This window comes from Belonocnema kinseyi, chromosome 3 (genome assembly GCF_010883055.1).
Source record: "Belonocnema kinseyi isolate 2016_QV_RU_SX_M_011 chromosome 3, B_treatae_v1, whole genome shotgun sequence".
Classification (NCBI taxonomy): domain Eukaryota; kingdom Metazoa; phylum Arthropoda; class Insecta; order Hymenoptera; family Cynipidae; genus Belonocnema; species Belonocnema kinseyi.
In genome coordinates this window covers 43,080,434-43,098,459 of record NC_046659.1, presented here as the reverse complement: position 1 = coordinate 43,098,459, position 18,026 = coordinate 43,080,434, and the positions used below count along the sequence as shown (strand labels likewise).

At 33.3% G+C, this 18,026-nt stretch overlaps 1 protein-coding gene across 1 annotated transcript in view; it reads left to right on the top strand.

The window, feature by feature from the left end:
• Positions 1-1,134: 1,134 nt before the first annotated feature.
• LOC117169798 (sodium/hydrogen exchanger 8) overlaps positions 1,135-18,026 on the top strand; it is a gene marked incomplete at its 3' end in the record, with an annotated part of 69,207 nt that continues 52,315 nt past the window's right edge. The window contains exon 1 of the mRNA XM_033356304.1: positions 1,135-2,704. Coding sequence (XP_033212195.1) covers positions 1,462-2,704 — 1,243 coding nt within the window. The remainder of the gene's footprint in view (positions 2,705-18,026) is intronic.

Below are 18,026 nucleotides of genomic sequence, written 5' to 3'. Positions count from 1 at the left end.
ATTCCAACGGCATCAGCCGGTAACGTTGTCCACGAAAATACGAACCCTCTAGAGCCTCGCCTAGTGGCCGCCAGGTTTCGTATTTTCGTGTACAACGTTACCTGTTGATGCCGTTGGAATTGATTGTTGAAATTTATTTTTTTTACATCTTTTATTATTAAGCTTTGTACTTAAACGTAGCTTTCTTTCGGCTCTTGGATTTCCCAAAGTTTGAGACCGATATTTTCTGTATAAAAACAGTTCGAACGTTCAAAAAATGTTGAGGTTCAGAAAAAAGATGAAATAATTCTCAGTAAAGTTCCTACCAAAATACAGTACCTTTCAGCTCGATATTTTATTTACAAAATAAGTTCTTAGGTTCAAAAAAAAATTCAGTGTACTGAAAAACTGTGGTCGGTAATATAGGAATTTAGTTGTGTAACTTGCCCTTAATTAAAAAAAAAGATAAACAATACATTAGAAATTTGCAGTTATAATAAATTGAATTTTAAAGAACATTCATGTAAAATAACCTATTTCAGATAGATTATTTTAAAAACTTGGTAACCTTGAATTCTTCTTGAAATTGGATTGAAAATGCTACAATAATAATTGTTTCGTGAGTTCAAAAATAATGTAAAAACTGTCGAAAATTTGAATAATATTTCTATAACATAAAAAATAATCATTTGTATTGCATAGGTACAAAACTTCATATTTTGAGGTTTTGTTTTTGTTGTAAAATTTTTTATTTTACTATATTCAATAACTTTACTTACGTATGAAAACATATCCCCGTATAAACGTCTTGACAACGCCCACAAACTACACAGGCTGCCAAGATTTTCTATATTTATTTACAATAAATTATAATTAAATAAATTATAAATAAATCAATTCTGAAAAGTGCGATAAACGTCACATTATTGAGGCACTCGCGACACAAAGCACGGTCCTGTGCTGCGCCAAAGTTCACCCAACGAAAATATTCTCGACCAATCAGCTTTATCTAGAAAGAGATAGGGCTATATCTCATATGTTTCTTCTCTCTCTAGAGCCCATTACCGTTCTCCCCACAGCATTACCGGTCCATTTCTAAATGTCGATGGCTGAACTGCAATCGTATGAAAGCCCCCTTAAGGCAGTCGAGTTCCTCTCGTTCCACTAGTTAAGTGGAATTGTTTAAAATTTATTGTTGGATTAAAATAAGGAAAAAAGACTTCTTTAATAATTAATTAAAGTGTATAAATGAACAAAGCTTATTTAAACCAGTTCACTAAAAACAAAAACTATGTAACATATTGTCTCTGTGTATATTTAAAGCTGGATTTTGAAGATCTTTGAGAAGTTTGAGAATAACATAATAAGCTAATCAGCTGTTTTGAATCGACGTGTCAAAGTGACAGTCGCCAGCTAGACTGGCTCCTCATCACTCTTCATCATCATTAATGCAACATGTAAAATGTAACAAGTCTTAAGAAAATGCATCTCTTTGCTAAATCGCATAAATTGAAACACATGTTTCTTTCGATCGTCATTCTCTTAATTATTGGGCCATCTGGGGCTTTAAGTTTCAAGAATGTGGAAGAAAAATCGATTACCTCTGAACCTGATTCTTTCGTGTCTGTTCAAAATGCAAATTCGTTGACTGCAAAGCCAGAAAATGAGCAACAAGAAAGTACAACCAGGGCCAGTGTGGCAGAAATTACCACCGGACGAGGACCAACTCTGAATTCAAAACACGAGGATCAGAATAACATTGGTTCATCGACAGCAAAATCAACATCTCCAGCATCAAATACCAGCATCAAAGCGCCTGACAAAAATGCTGGTTACTCTAGTTCTACCCAAAGTTTTGACGTGATGAATTTTACAAATATTAGCACTACGACTATTGTACCTGCTGAACCAATTTTACCCGACAAAGGTTCTGCAGAGGAAGAACACAATAGTTCAATGTCGATTTTCTTCGTACTCTGTGTTTTGGCCCTGGGAATATTGCTGATTCATTTGATGCTGCAGACGAATTTCCAATACTTGCCAGAATCGGTTGTGATTGTATTCTTGGGAGGTGCAATTGGCATGATAATTAATTTAATGTCTTATAAAAATATTGCTAATTGGCGAAAGGAAGAAGCCTTTTCACCAACAGCTTTCTTCCTTTTGCTTCTTCCTCCGATAATATTTGAATCTGGTTACAATTTGCACAAGGGAAACTTTTTCCAAAACATAGGTAGCATTATAGTTTTTGCTATAATAGGTACCACTATTTCGGCCTTTGTTATTGGAGCAGGAATATATTTACTTGGTCTCGCAGATGTTGCATATAAGCTGAGTTTCGTGGAAAGTTTCGCTTTCGGATCTTTAATATCAGCTGTAGATCCTGTAGCAACGGTTGCGATTTTCCATGCTTTAGATGTTGATCCAGTTTTAAACATGTTAGTCTTCGGAGAGTCTATACTCAACGATGCAATTTCTATCGTTTTAACTACTTCTATATTAGAGTCCAACAATGCAGCTACTACGAGCGAGGCTATGCTTCTAGGAATAAATAGGTTTTGCTTAATGTTTTTTGCTTCGGCTGGTATCGGAGTCCTTTTTGCACTCATTAGTGCTTTATTATTGAAGTATGTGGATCTTCGGAAAAATCCGTCTTTAGAGTTTGGGATTATGCTGGTGTTTACTTATGCACCGTACGTCTTAGCCGAAGGAATTCAGTTATCAGGTATGCCCTTAAATAAAAAGTTTCGTATCTTATTTCTTTCCTTATTTAAGAGATCGAGAGTTAATCACTCTTGCAGTCTATAATACAATAGTGAGTTTGCATGTGTCATGAATACGGAACATAATAATTGCATTTTGCACAGGATGTTGAACTGAGTTTATTTTTTCAAGCAATAAATCAATATTATGTTTAAATATTTTTAAATGTAATTGTTAGAAGTGGAAGAAACCTACGTTAAGGCTGTTGGAACGGGGTGCACAACATTTTCGAAAGCTATGAAACACTAAAAACTTACCAACGGCCGACGATTATTCGGTTTTGAGGTTTTAGAAATGCACTTTGAAAATGTTCTGGACCACGGAAGGGTTTTTGCGGTGTCGGTAGGGAGACTTAGCATTTTGTTTTTTGAAAAAGATCCGGTAACTGCTAAAAAATTAGTAAAGTTTGTAAGTAACGTTGTGAATTGAGCAGGAAGCCGACTAACAGCTGTGGGTGCTGACAGCTCAGTTGTACTCAGCCCCAAGGCTGTAGTTTTAGGCCGAAAATTATTGAAATACATGGGGAAAGTGTCAAATGTGAATTAAAATTCAGGATATTTAAATAGGAAGAGAATCCAAAGTAAAATCCCTTTTTAACATCCAATATTAAAATATGATGAAAAGAATTCCTGAAAATAAAATCAAGAATCTAACGACCAAATTTGGACAGCCACCACAAAATGTTTCCATTGGAATCTGAAAAAGGGAAACACCTCTTCCCCTCCTTTCCCCCTAGAAAAGAAAAAAAGGAAGAAAAGAAAATTATTTATCTCTACTTTGGACGAAAATAAAAAGGAGCAAAGAAAAATGAGAAGGCCACCAACCAAATCTCCTTCCTTCTCTTTTTTATTTCTTTCGTCCTCTTTATTCCCACCATTATCAAATCCCAATAAAAAATATTTTTAAAAACTATGTAATAATCACCAACGTTTCGGCACTCATACAGCACCCTTATCAAGGCAAACAAAAAATATATAATGTGAAATAAAAAAAATAAATAAGTAAAATAAAAATAAAATTTGTTGTTAGCAGGAACACCACACCTGCCTCGCTGCTATTTCACTGACAACTGAGAATCAAGTGAAAGTTCAAGAGGCAAACCAGCTCCAAACAAACCTGAAATAAAAATGTCCTCCAATCCAAGTCAGCAAAATTAAAAAAAGGAGGGGGAGAGGTGTTTCTTTTTTTTTCAGATTCCAATGGGAACATTTTCTGGTGGTTGTTCAAATTTGGTCGTTAGATTCTTGATTTTATTTTCAGGAATTCTTTTCAAATGTCAATTTGTGTGCTTTTTCAATTATGAAAACGGAATTTTTTGCTTTTTTTTGCTTTATGATTAAGTTTGGAGGCTTTGAGGCAGAAAATTTATTCAGATTTTTTTATAATGAACAGGAATTAATATTTATAAAACAATTTATTGTAGTTCTTATAACCAAATTTCAAAACTATTGTTTTTAAAGATCACAATTTTTTTCACTGAAAATAATTGACAAAAAAGTTGCACAATAATAAAATTTGTTTATTTCAATGAGATGAGTAAAATAAGCTATTAAACGATTTTCAACGCAAATTATTGGGAACATAAATTTTCCAAAATATTAATTCAATAATTCAAAAAGTTGTTACAAAAAAATTGAAAAATATTTTTAATTCGGTACAATTGTTATTAGAGATTTAAATATTTCTTGTTTACATTAAAAATAATTAGCAAATATAAGCGTTATGCTATAAAAAATTAATTTAAACGAGAGATAATGAGTAAAATATGCAATTAAACTTTTTTTAAACGCAAAATATTGGTAACATAAATTTTCATTTATATTAATAAAATATATTAAAAATGTTATTAAAAAATTTGAAAGTAGTTTGAATTCATTGCAATTGTTTTTAAAGATCGCAGTCTTTTTTGTTCAGTTTGAAAATAATTTCCAAGTATTGCTCTATAAGAAAAATTTAAAAATTCAGCGTGATGTATAGAGTGAAAATGTTATCGAAAATGTCCAATTAAACATTTTTTAACGCAAATCATTAGAAACATGAATTTTTAATTTATATTCATAAAATAATCAGTATAAGTTGTTATCAAAAGTTAGAAAAAATGTTTCCTTCGTTACAATTGTTTTTAAAGGTCGCAATTTTTTGTACAGTTTGAGAATAATTAATAAATAAGTGTTGCACCATAAAAAAATTGTAAATTGAAACGAGAGATATTGATTGTTGGTTCTCGCGCTTCGTGCTCGATGATGTATTTATCTCGCACTTCACGCCCGGTCTTTGCATTTCTCCCGCATTCGTGCAGACTCCTTTCAAAATTAAAGATTAACGAACCAACAACTGTAATTTTGCGATTGTGAACTCTCTTTTATTAAAGCTCTTTCGGCTTTAGCGAACACATTCTCATCACGTATCTCGTGCTTCGCACTCGATTTTTCCCAAAATGTTAAATTTTCTACATTATGTTCAACACTTATATATCAAATATAATACATTTTTTATGTACCTCTGGCTGGAATTGGGTATTTAGATTTTGCGAAATAAAGTGCAAATTGTATTTATCATGATTACTAACATATTTGCTTCTTATTTTGCGTTAAATTTTATTCTTAGCTGCGCTGAAACATGTGTCATTTTAATAAATTTATATCATTACATTTTACACTATGCATGGAAATTCAAATATTCTTATTCTGATTGCCTTGTTTTTATATATTTTTTCTTTTTAATCTGGGTTTTTACGATTAAAAAACTACGCTTCCTATCAAAAAAATATTCGTAAAAAATGTGTAAATCTTTTTTCGTTGAAGAAATTTTGTCTCACTTATTCTCGTAGCTTGTATCGTTGTACTCAAATATAATTTTTTTATTTTCAATGTTGTTTTCCAAAAATAAAACAAAAACTACTTATCCTAAAAAAAGTAGTTCCTGAAAAATTTGTTATTCTGTTTCAGGTGCACAATTTTGGTCAATTTATCTCTTCATATCTTTCTTTATTTTTCACAAAATTGAGTTATTGCTTTTTCATTCGTTTTTTCTGCGATAAGAATTTGAATCTTCGATTTTTCGTTAGAAAAATTTAAAAAGTTGTTTAAACAATCTTGTAGGGCCTTGAGAAAGTAACGTTGTTCTTATGTTGACTTCTTCCCATATCAAGTTTTGTTTGGCTTCCAATGTTAATTTTCGTTTGGTTTTTTGAAATTTGAAAATGCTATAACTTTGGTCATTTTTATTTGATCAAAAAAAAAAATAATGGGGATAAATTATTCGTATTTTGATCTACTACAAATAGCTGTCGAAAAAATTTTTAAATATAAAAAAAACTCTAACTTTTTAAAATTTCTTTAAAAATTGCTGGCTAATGAAGTCGTCTTTTCTTTTCATATCCTTATAAAGTGTGCCAAAGAGGAATCCAGTCAAATAATTCCTTTAAATGTTACTGTGTTTACAGACTACAATGACAACGACAAAAACGAGAACGACGACAGACAGCGACGTAAAAACTATTTTTCTGATCCAGGGGGTCTCAAAACGTCGACATTTGATGGAATCCGCGAAAGTCATTTTTCAGATAAAACCAATACCTTCTCATTAGGATGAGAATGTATTAATTCATTATTTTTTGTGCGGTCAAAATTTGAATTTTCGACTTTTTTTGATCAAAATTAAAAAGTTTTGGAGACCGTTTTGAAGGACCTTGAAAAAGTTGCGTTTTTCTTTCCTTGACTTTTTCCCATATCACGCTTTTTTTGGCTTCAAATGTTCATGTTCGTTTGTGTTTTTGGATTTTGAAAATACTATAACTTTGGTAATTTTTATTTTAGCACAAAAAGTAATGGGAATCAATTGTTCGTATTTTGGTCTACTATAAATATCTGTCGAAATAATTTTCAAATGTTAAAAAAAGTTTTCTCACAAATTTTCAAAATGCTCTAACCTTTTAAAATTTCGTCAAAAGATCTGGATAACGAACTCGACCTTTCTGTTCATATCCTTATAAATTGTGCCAACAAAATAAAATCCATTCGAATAATTCCTTCAAATGTTACCGTGTTTACAGACTACCACGACAACGACGACAGACAGACACCGACGTAAAAACTATTTTTTTTTTGACTCAGGGGGTCTCAAAACGTCGACATTTGATGGAATCCGCGAAGCTCATTTTTCGCATAAAACCAATACCTTCAAATTAGGATGAGAACCCAGTGGGCACAAAATTTGGCGACGTCTTAATGACATCGTTACAACATCTTTACGATACCTTTACGATATCTTTACGACCTCCTATGTCCATGTCGTTAAGGTGTCTTTACGATATCGTAAAGACGTCGTATGATCTGACGATGTCTTCACAATATCGTAAAAACACATTAAGGACATGGACATAGGATGTCCTAAAGTTGTCGTAACGATGTCCTCAAGTTGTCGTAACGATGTCCTAAAAACGTCGCCAAATTTTGTGCCCGCTGGGAATGTAAACAGAATTGATTAAATCTGCCATCAAAACATTAAAAAACAGTATTTGTTTAAGGGTATGGTTCGCAAATAAAGTTTTTTGTCCTACAATTTTATCAATATTTATTCTATAAGTCCTATTCTTTATAATATAAAGCGTTAGAAATATTCGACATATTTTTAACAATAGATAGTTTTTATAGCATAATTAATTTTTATAAATGTCTTATAATGAAAGAAAGTAAATTATTTTCTATCTTTAAAAATAAATACAAATTTTTATAGTTAGTTTAAGGGCATGTGATTAGAGTTCTGAGCCGGTTATATTACTTTGGGAACGGTATCGAGAATGAGAATATTACCGAGAATATAAGCGAAAAATAAATTCTCTGAGAATTTATGAGAATTTAAGAATTTATTTTAATTAATAGAAAATTGCATTTTTTTGTTCAATTTTCTGTTGAAACTATTTTCTTGAAAACTTAACTATTTCGTAGAAAATTTACTTTTTTTTTAAATTTATATTTTGATGTTGAAAAATGAACTGAAATATTTTCTGGATGAAAGTTTCACTCATAAAAAAAATTTGTTTTTTTATTACAAATTCATCTGTTTCAGTATAAAATCGATATTTTTTGCATGAAAATGCAACTATTTGGCAGAGAATTTCACCATTTTGTTAAAAATTCATCCTTTTTGGTTGAAAAAATTCGTCTTTTTGGATTGAGAAATCAAGTTTTTTCGTAGAAACTTATTTATTTTGTTACAAAAATTCGATTTTTGATGTCACTGAGTTAACTGGAATCTTTTTTGGATGAAAACTGAACTTTTTTGTAATAAAAAATTCTTCTGTTTTAAGATAAATTTCATATTTTTTGATAAAAAATGCAACTATTTTTTTGAAAATTTAGATTTTTGATTTAAAACTTCACCTGTTATAGAAGAATTTCCTTTTTTGTATGAAAATGCAACTTTTTGGTTAAAAATCATTCTTACTTGCTTGATAATTCAACTAATTTGTTTAAAACATTTGGTCGAATCGCTTTGTTAAGAAATTACTTTTTTTGTTAAAAATTTATATTTTAAGTTGCTAAGTTATCTCGTTGATTAAAAGTTTAATTATCTTGTTATAAATTAATCTTTTTTAATTGAAAATTCAACAACAATGGTCAAAGTTAAACTACATTGTTTAAAAACTACATTTGTTTAAAATTCATTTTTTAACAGGAAATGTAACTTCCATTCTTTAATATTGATATTTTTTAGTTACAAATTCGCGTTTTTTTTTTTTGTAAAAAAATTATTTTTCAGTTTGAAATTTCTTTTTTTTTTGCGTAAAAATGCACCAGCTTCGTAGAAAATTAATTTTTTGTTGAACAGTCATATTATTTGTTTCAAAATTGCATTTTGTAAAGAAAATTTGTCTTCTTGTTTGAAGGTTCAATAATTTAGATAAAATTTTATTTATTTTTTGAGTAAAGAATCTTTATTTGTTGGAAATTCGTCTTTTTGGTTTTAAAATTCTTTTCTTTAGTTTATAAATTTAATTCTTTTTTGATTCAAACATAAACCATGCCTAGTACTACCTAGTACGTCCAGAGCCATCGCTCTGGTCGTACTAGATTGTGCTATGAAAATGTACTGTCGGTAAAAGCAGTGATGGGAGAACGCGGCTATCTCTGTCATGCGCAGTAATGATTCCTGTGTATTTTTAGGTTATGTAACCCCGTATGACAACCAAAAAATATATAGGAATCACTACAGCGCATGTAGAGTTAGCAAATTCTCGTTAACTTAAATTTGGCGAAGGTAACAAAGAAAGTTACCGAAAGTTGCCGAGAATTTATCGAGAAATAACGAGAACATTTGTTTGTTACTGTTCTTTATTTTTGATGTTCTCGATGTACTTGAACCTACATAGTAATAAACATTAGGAATTAAAATTATGTTGTAGTTTTATATATAGTAAACTCCATATTTTTAAAATATAATTTTATTGATTGATTATGTAAATTCTTTTAAACATTAATTAACTTTATTAAATTTTAGTTTAGAACATGTTTTAAGTAGAATTTTACATTTCTTAAGAAATAGAATTTTTCGGATTAACAATACTACTGCAGTCCCGCTATAGTGGCTGTCTCCGGTGTACGTTCAATGGCCATTTTAATCGCAGAACAAAATTCCCAGTTTTTTCCAGGTTCACAAACATTTTTCACGGCCAAGAAAGTCAAATCATTCGAACTCTAAAACTGAAATTTTTTTTATTTAAATTAGTAAAAAATAAACTATAGACTAAAGCACTCAAAGTACAACTCCTGAATTTTAAACTTTTCAAATTAAAGTTTAAAAGTTTTTCAATTCAAAAATTTTATATTTGAATGCTCACTAATTTACGCATATAAAATGGAAGATACTAACACTTTTCAATTATACAAGTTTAAATAAAATACAGATAAACTGCAAAATTATGAATTTTTAACTTTTATAACACCAGGGTTTATTGATGCAAAATGGGTTTTTATTCGTGCCATTGTCTCTGGTGCAAAGCGCTCTTCGTGGTGGTGGGGGTAGACCCAGAATCGTATATGGGATTCCATTGGCAAGGGGAGCTCGTATAAGATCCAGTGAACTAGTTTTTGGCGACTGCGGAGTTCTTCTTTGGTCGTCCCCTGCGTCGAATTGGTCGTACAGACTCGGTAACTCTTTTCCTTTAGTTTTTTGGTAAAGAATCAAATTTTTCGCACGGTACGTTGCCAACGGTGTTTTAGAGTTTATTTCTGCAACTCGGTAAGATGTCTCGGATACTTTGCTCAGTATCTGGTATGGACCGTCTCTTTTAGGTGCTAGTTTCTTAGAAACTTCGTCGGCTGCTTTGCTTACCACGTGGCTGACTACCAAAACAAGGTTTCTTCTTCAAGCGGCCCTGCTCTGCATTGTGCACCTCGCGAACGCCCTTCATGACACCTGCAATCTTCGACGGATAAGGCGTGAATTCACAGACGAAATTTTCTCGTAGGATGTCTGCTGAGAGAACCCTCTGCACATCTTCTGCAGACTACAGTTCGCGGCCAAAGGTTAGATAGGCAGATGTATGTCTAGTTCTTTGAATGCAGCTCGTGTTCATTGCGTACCTGATTGCTGGAAGGTTCTTAGCCCAATTTCTATGATCGCGTTGAGCCAATATCGCTGATTTGGTCTTCAAATCTCGGTTTCTGCGTTCTACCGGGTTAGCCTCTGGATGGTATTCGGGTATTAATTTCTGTTCAAACCCCAAGCAGAAAGATACCTGCTGCATAACAGCTCCAACTAACTGCGTTCCATTATCAGAGATTACACGTCTCGGTGTTCCGTAGAGCAAGACCATTTCGTCGATGAGAATCTGCACAGGCATCTGCCGTAACGCTTTCGAGTGAGAAAGTCTAAACCGACTTATATGCAACTTCCTCTACGATGTAGATCATTTGGTAGCTTTTTCTCTTGACTAGAAGGGACCCACCAGATCCATAGCTAGTGTTTCGAATCTTCGTTGCGCTGCCGGTATCCTAAGCAGTCCTTGTTGGTTTCAGATTTGTTGGTTTGTACCTCTGGCATTCGAGGCACTTCGTGATGTACTTTCTCATCCCTGGCGAATAAAATCGATTAGATATCCTCTTCGAAGTGCGCTTAATGCCGTAGTGCCCTGCTGTGGGTGCATCATGGTAGCCCATTGTGAACCATGGCTCCCTAGCGCACTTTGGTACCACCCATTGAGCGTATTCGGCATCTTCTTCCGCAACATACCTGTAGAGTAATCCGTCAGAAATAATGTAGACTCTAGTATCCAGTTGGCCCGGTCAGATTGATCGGTTTTTTTTTTGAAGCTATCGATTATTCGTTTTACTTCCGGATCCGATAATTTTTTATCGCGCAGGCTTTGAATCAAGTGAGTTGGAAGGTCGATACTGATCGAGCACAATCCACATGTAACCTGATCTTCCTCTCCAAACGGTGGTCACGAGAGTAGTTCAGCAAGAACATTACATTTTCCCGGGTTATAAACAATTTTCAAATTGTATGGTTGCAGCATAAGCGCCCACCGAGCCAAACGTCCTGTAGGTGTCTTCAAATCGTCAACCAACGAATTTCCTGGTGATCGGTATTCACTGTGAAGGCAGCATCCTCAATGTATCGACGGAACTTGTCAATAAACAAGACGACTGCAAGCGCTTCTCTCTCGGTAGTGTTGTAGTTCCGCTCAGCTGAGGCGAGTAGTTGGCTGGCATATTCCACGGGCATCTCGTCCTCTCCCTCCCCCATCAACAAAGCTACACCGAGTGCGTAGCTACTTGCGTCGGTGCGAAACACGTATGGAAGTTTGTCATCAGCCGGTTTCAGGATCGGTGCTGTGATGCGGACCACTTTTAATTGTTCGAAGGCATGTTGCTGCTCTCTAACCCATTTTCACTTGGCATTGTTCTTGGTTAGCTTGGTTAATGGTCGTACGATATCCCAGAAATTTCTTATGAAACGACGGAACCAAGAAAACGTGTGTAAAACATTTATAAGAGGCTTAACGTTCCGGGGTGGATTCATGTTTACAAATGCTTTTATTATCGCTGGGACAACTTGTATACCTTTTGCTGTTATGATGTGACCTAAATATTTAACTTCTGAGTTTGTGAACGTACACTTAGCCCTGTTTGCGTGTAGTTTAAATAAACGCATTTTCTCAAATACTGCTTGCAGCTCGTGTAAATGGCTATCGAAGTCCTCTGATATCACTATCAGGTCATCAATATACGCTATTACTATTACATTTTTAAGGCCATTTCGGAAATGGTCTAATAACCTATGAAAAGTCGCTCCAGAGTTTCGCAGACAAAAAGGCATTCGCTTGAGTCTAAATATGCCGAAGGGCGTGACAAAGGCCGTCTTGTCACGATCGCACTCGCTTACTGATACTTGCCAATACCCCATTCTTATGTCAATCGTTGTGATAAACAGTGTCCTTTCAGCGGCTCCATCTTTCTTCGGCAATAATAATACTGGAGCTACCCATTGTGAGTCACATTCCTGAGCGACGTGCAGTTCGGCCATCTGATCTAATTTATTGCACAAAAGTTCATTCTTCCGTGAAGAATATTGGCACGGCGGTTGCAATACCGGTGGACGATCTCTCGTGTCGATGCGATGCTCTACGTTAGCTGTAGGCCCTCCTTCTATCTCGAAGATATCCTTGTTAATTTCGAGAAGGTTCTCAAGTTTATCTTTCTTATCGTCGTCGAGGGAATCACCTTCATCCTCACGCAGGGTGCTGAACGCGTTCATGTCCATCGGGTTCGTCTTCAGGTTCGAATTCGAGCTCGTCTACGAAACGCCAGTTCTCCTCCGATACATTTAGTACAATTCCCGCGCATTTGATGAAATCTACTACTAGCAGCGTTGTAGTTTTTTTTTGGACTTCTGGGAAAACTTCGAAAGTAGTCGGTACCACTGTTTTCGAGATATACATCGAAAACTGTTGTTAATAGGTTTCTGCGGCCTTGGGAACCATCGGCTGCCTTAACATTAGCACCCGTTCCATGATGAACTAAAATGTCCAGGTGAATCAGCGGTCTCGGTCCTGGAATTTGAACTTTCTCGTCTACTTTTAACATGGAAAACTCTGTCGACGATAACTTTCGTGTCGCGTTCTTTATTGCAATTCGGGCAGTGTCTTTTTAGGAATCCTGGCAATACTATTTTAAATCAGACAAAATCGCACGCGTCAGTGGTTGTGCAGTGACTGCTTGCCGCGTCGTCGTCCCTGGCGCGAAGCACTTTTCGTGGTGGTGGGGTTAGACCCAGGATCGTATAGGATCTACGTTATCATTTTCAATGTTCTAAATTGAAGAATCAATCGACTAAGTTCAAAATTTTATTTTATTTTTGCACTTTTGAACTGGAAACATTGAAATTGAAAAAATAAAAGTTAGTTCAACTAAACACTTCGTAAATCAGAAGTTAAATTATTTTCATTCCAAATAGTAAAAACATAATTAAAAAGCTTTTTCAGAACTTCAAAATATTTTAATAAATAATAAATGTTAAATGATAAATATTTTTATCTAAAATTGTCGACTTCAAAAGATTTTAATGTTTAATTGTTTAAGTTTCCAAGTTTGCATGTTAAATTTCTTTAAATTAAAAATGTAAGCCCAAAAATAAAAATCTGAGATGGAACATTTTTAACGAGAAGTACTTATCCTACTATTTTCGGGGTCGCTCTTTCCAATGGTGCATTTAAAATTACATAAAAATATGGTTTCTTACACTATTTTTGCAAATGAATGCAAAAAAACACGAATTTGTCAGGCCTGTTTTTTTTTTCTTTTCACATTTTCGATACCTTTACGTAAGAATATTCAACAATGGAATAGTGTAATCATGTCCTCGATTATTATGCTTTCGAATGGTGTCATTGGTTTTATTTTTATCATAGTCTGAACTTGCAAAATAACGGCAAAAACAATGGAAAAATTGATCAATTTTTCGACCAATCATTTTTTGCGATTAAAACACACTTTTTGTATCGAACCTGCATGGTCTATATAGTTACTGTGGAGTTTGGGTCGCTGATTACGAATCTGCTATTATTTTTGCAAAATTAATTTGTTTAAACAAATTATTGCAAAAAATGAGAATTATTTAAATTTACTTGCAGAATCGTATTCTACGGAAAAAACTACGTCGAAAATATGTATAGTCAATTTTAATTATTTAAATAATTAAGTTAATATCAACAAATATCAATTTTCTATACCCAAATACGTTGTTACATATCGTTTTCTAAGTTTTCGGGGTCGCTGATCACGAATTTGATATTAATTTTTCAAAATTATATTGTACAAACAATATGTTTGACAGTGTATGCATAACTGTCACTACATTCCAAAAATTATTTCGTGAGTCTGTAATCTAAGGAAAAATTTAGTGATTTATTCCGTAGAAAACTTTATTTTATTTGTTGTTATCTTTTCAAACAGGAATTACATTGAATAATTTAACATGTTCTGCCATCGTTGAGCCCAACTGATGTTGCCCGATTCCCACCACGAGGAGGTACATGTCACCGAGAATCATCTTTTTTTTTGAATTTTTTTAATATTTAAAAAATTTTTTTTTTTTTAATTTTTATAATTTTTTTGTGTGCTTGAAGTTGTTTACTCGTGCGTTTGTTTGAAACATTTCTTGCAAAAGTATGCTTGGCACTCTTTGCAAGATTTCACGGTTCTTACTTAGCACTTCTCGTATGAGCAATACTTTTTGAATCCTGTGTTTTCGAGATTATGATTTGCATGTTTATTTTCTGACACATTGGAAGCAATTAAATATTTTTCACAAATTTCCATGGCAACATCTTTTGTTCCTAATTTATTTTTGCTCACTGAATTGTAAAGCACTGTAGCATTTGTGACTGGTGCCTGTATCAGTCTAATGAAAATGGTTCATGTCCATTTCTTGGCTTGAATTATTGGCATTTGGAAAAGGTATTGCAGCTTTTCCCTTGGCTTTCTTATCATAACGTGATACGTTCGAAGTAGGTGTGACGCCAGCAGCTGAAGAAAGAATCGAAACTGCTTTTGAATCCATAACTGTGACAAAATTAGTACCACTATTGCTATCATGCTTTACTTTATATGTTCCTCTACGAGCTTTCGCATCGATTTCGTTAGACACTTCAATCCTATCTTTTCTTACAGTGCCGGTCGCTCGCAGATTTTGATTTTTCAGATGCACTAATAGATCAGGAGAAGAAAATAAGTTATCAAAGTAGATATGATACCGAAGTCTATTACGAGGAGAAGTCTTGAGCAAAAATTCTTGAAGCATTTGTAAAACAACTCGACTAGCTTGAGCAATTTTGGGTAGGAAATCAACTTTTTCATTTTTGCCACAGTAAATATCAAAATGAAATAAGTAACCATTCGAACCGCATAATACCCACATTTTGATACCAAATCGAATCGGTTTTCCTCTGATAAATTGCTTGAAACTGATTTTTCCGTAAAATTTTATCATCATTTCATCAATAGAAAGTGCTGTACAAAAATATCAAAAATTCTTGATATTTTCATTGAAAATGTTCAGAATTTGACGTTCACGCCAGACCTTATCCTTTGCGTCTTCATCGTCTGGTTTGTGAAATTTGATGTTAGATTTTATAGTTTCAAATCACGACGGCCCATAGCTAATGTTACTACATCAGACCGTAGAAAAGTTTTTGAACTAGCAAGAATTTTTTTCTTTTGTACCTCAGACAGTAAGATATCATTTGATAGAGTATCACTACATCATCTCTCCATCAATCCAATTATAAACATGTTCTTCTTCCAACTTTTTCTGACTTGTACTATAATTTTCCAATACTTTTTGGTACGACTGAAATGTCTGAGTCTTTGAATACTCTTCACCCATTTCAATATCACCTTGCTTATTACCTTCGTTACCAATAGACGACAAATCATCTTCACTATGATCAGATTCACCAGAATCGTCTGGATCAGGAATGAATACTGCATCAACGTGATTTTCTTTTTCAGTATTTTCTACTGTATTGATGCGATGTCTCTTTCTCGCATTTTTTGATTCGGAAAGTTTACATTTCGGCATTGTGAATCGAATGAAATGGCCAGTGTGTCAAAATTGGATGTGTTGTTATTTTTTTACAAGATGATAGTTGTGGGAATATGTACTATTATTACGATGATTCAATACTTTCTGTATAATGTCTATGCAAAATATATTACAACATATATGTCGTCTCAAGATAATGATTGTCAATAAAGATAAAATAAATTATCCTTCAATAATAATTCGAACTAGCAAAAATATTAGTAACGCCTATCAAAGACTACCAATATTCATTTTTCGAGGTTAAGAGTATGATACGCAAATATGATTACCGTGCATTAAAACTGTTCAAACTATTTTAAAAACATATAATTTGTTTGCATATATTGTTAAAAAATAGTAAATGTCCAAATTTGAACTCGCAGGTTATATTTGCACAAGGCGCGAAAATGTACTGCGATGGCGTAATCCTATTTGATAATATCTATGATAAAATATTTTATAAAACAACTTTTGTTTACGTCGTCTCAATATAATGATTAACGTAATTAATCAAAGATGAAACCAATTATTGTTCTGCGAAAATTCTGATAAGCGAAGATTTTCATTTTTTGCGGTTAAGAATGATACGAAAGTATGATTATTGCAAATTACAGCTCTTGAAATGACTTCGGAACGATTGGATATTTCTGCCTACATTGTCAAACATATTGTTTAAACAATATAATTTTGAAAAATTAATATCAAATTCGTGATCAGCGACCCCGAAAACTTAGAAAACGATATGTAACAACGTATTTGGGTATAGAAAATTGATATTTGTTGATATTAACTTAATTATTTAAATAATTAAAATTGACTATACATATTTTCGACGTAGTTTTTTCCGTAGAATACGATTCTGCAAGTAAATTAAAAAAATTCTCATTTTTGCAATAATTTGTTGAAACAAAATGTTTAAACAAATTAATTTTGCAAAAATAATAGCAGATTCGTAATCAGGGACCCAAAAAACCATAGTAACTACATAGACCATGCAGGTTCGGTACAAAAAGTGTGTTTTAATCGCAAGAAATGATTAGTCGAAAAATTGATCAATTTTTCCATTGCTTTTGTCGTTATTTTGCAAGTTCATACTATGATAAAAATAAAATCAATGATACCATTCGAAAGCATAACAATCGAGGACGCGATTACACTATTCCATTGTTGAATATTCTTACGAAAAGGTATCGAAAATGTGAAAAGAAAAAAAACAGGCCTGAAAAATTCGTGTTTTTTTGCATTAATTTGCAAAAATAGTGTAAAAAACTATGTTTTTATGTAATTTTGATTACACCATTGGAAAGAGCGACCTCGAAAATAGTACGATAGGTACTTCTAGAATTTTTTGACAGACGTTTTCATAGTGAAATGTTTTAGAGAAATGGGTAGTTGAAAAAAGTGTCCTTGTGACGTTGATGGGTTAAGAGGTTTACGAATTACGCATTGTAAAGTGAATGTTATCATAATTGAAAATAAATATATATTTTATAATAAGCTAATGCAAATCCAATCACAATTGTACGCGATTTTTATAATGTGACTTGTTTTTCAAGTGAATAAAGTAAAGCTGCTAGCTAATACATGGTTAATAATTAAAAAAATATTCCCTAAGTTATTAAAACTCAACATAGGTGCATTGAAAACTATTTGCGACCAAAAGTTTACATTTATTTGGATGGAAAACCTTAATTCTCGTAAATTCTCGAATACAAAATCGATTGAGAATTTACTGGTAAGTTCTTGGCGTTCCTGACGTAAGTTTCCGCCTTTCGAATTCTATGCGCATGTAAGGAGTGAGAAAGAAAAAATTTTATTTATGAAAATAAGAAATAACGACCGGCGCATTTAGGCTTTACGGCAGAAGTTTGGCTTCTCAAAACAACAGCTCCTAACTAACCTAAAAAAATACAAACTGCAAAGCCTGCTATTTTAACTATGGTTAAATACCCACTTACAAGCCAATAACTTTAGTTCAGTTGAATTTTCGCGCGCCAGCCACGACCTTCGATGAACCGATAAGTCGATTGGGTGCAATTCATGCGGCAGCATTGCTCGCAGACGGCTGACCCCTTTGCTCGCGGTAAGCTCCTAGTCAGTGATCCCAGATCTGAAACGAGACGTGGTCCAATACTATGACACGTCTATATCCGTGTGAATATGGTAGGAGACGATGTAAATGCCTGGGTTGCGCG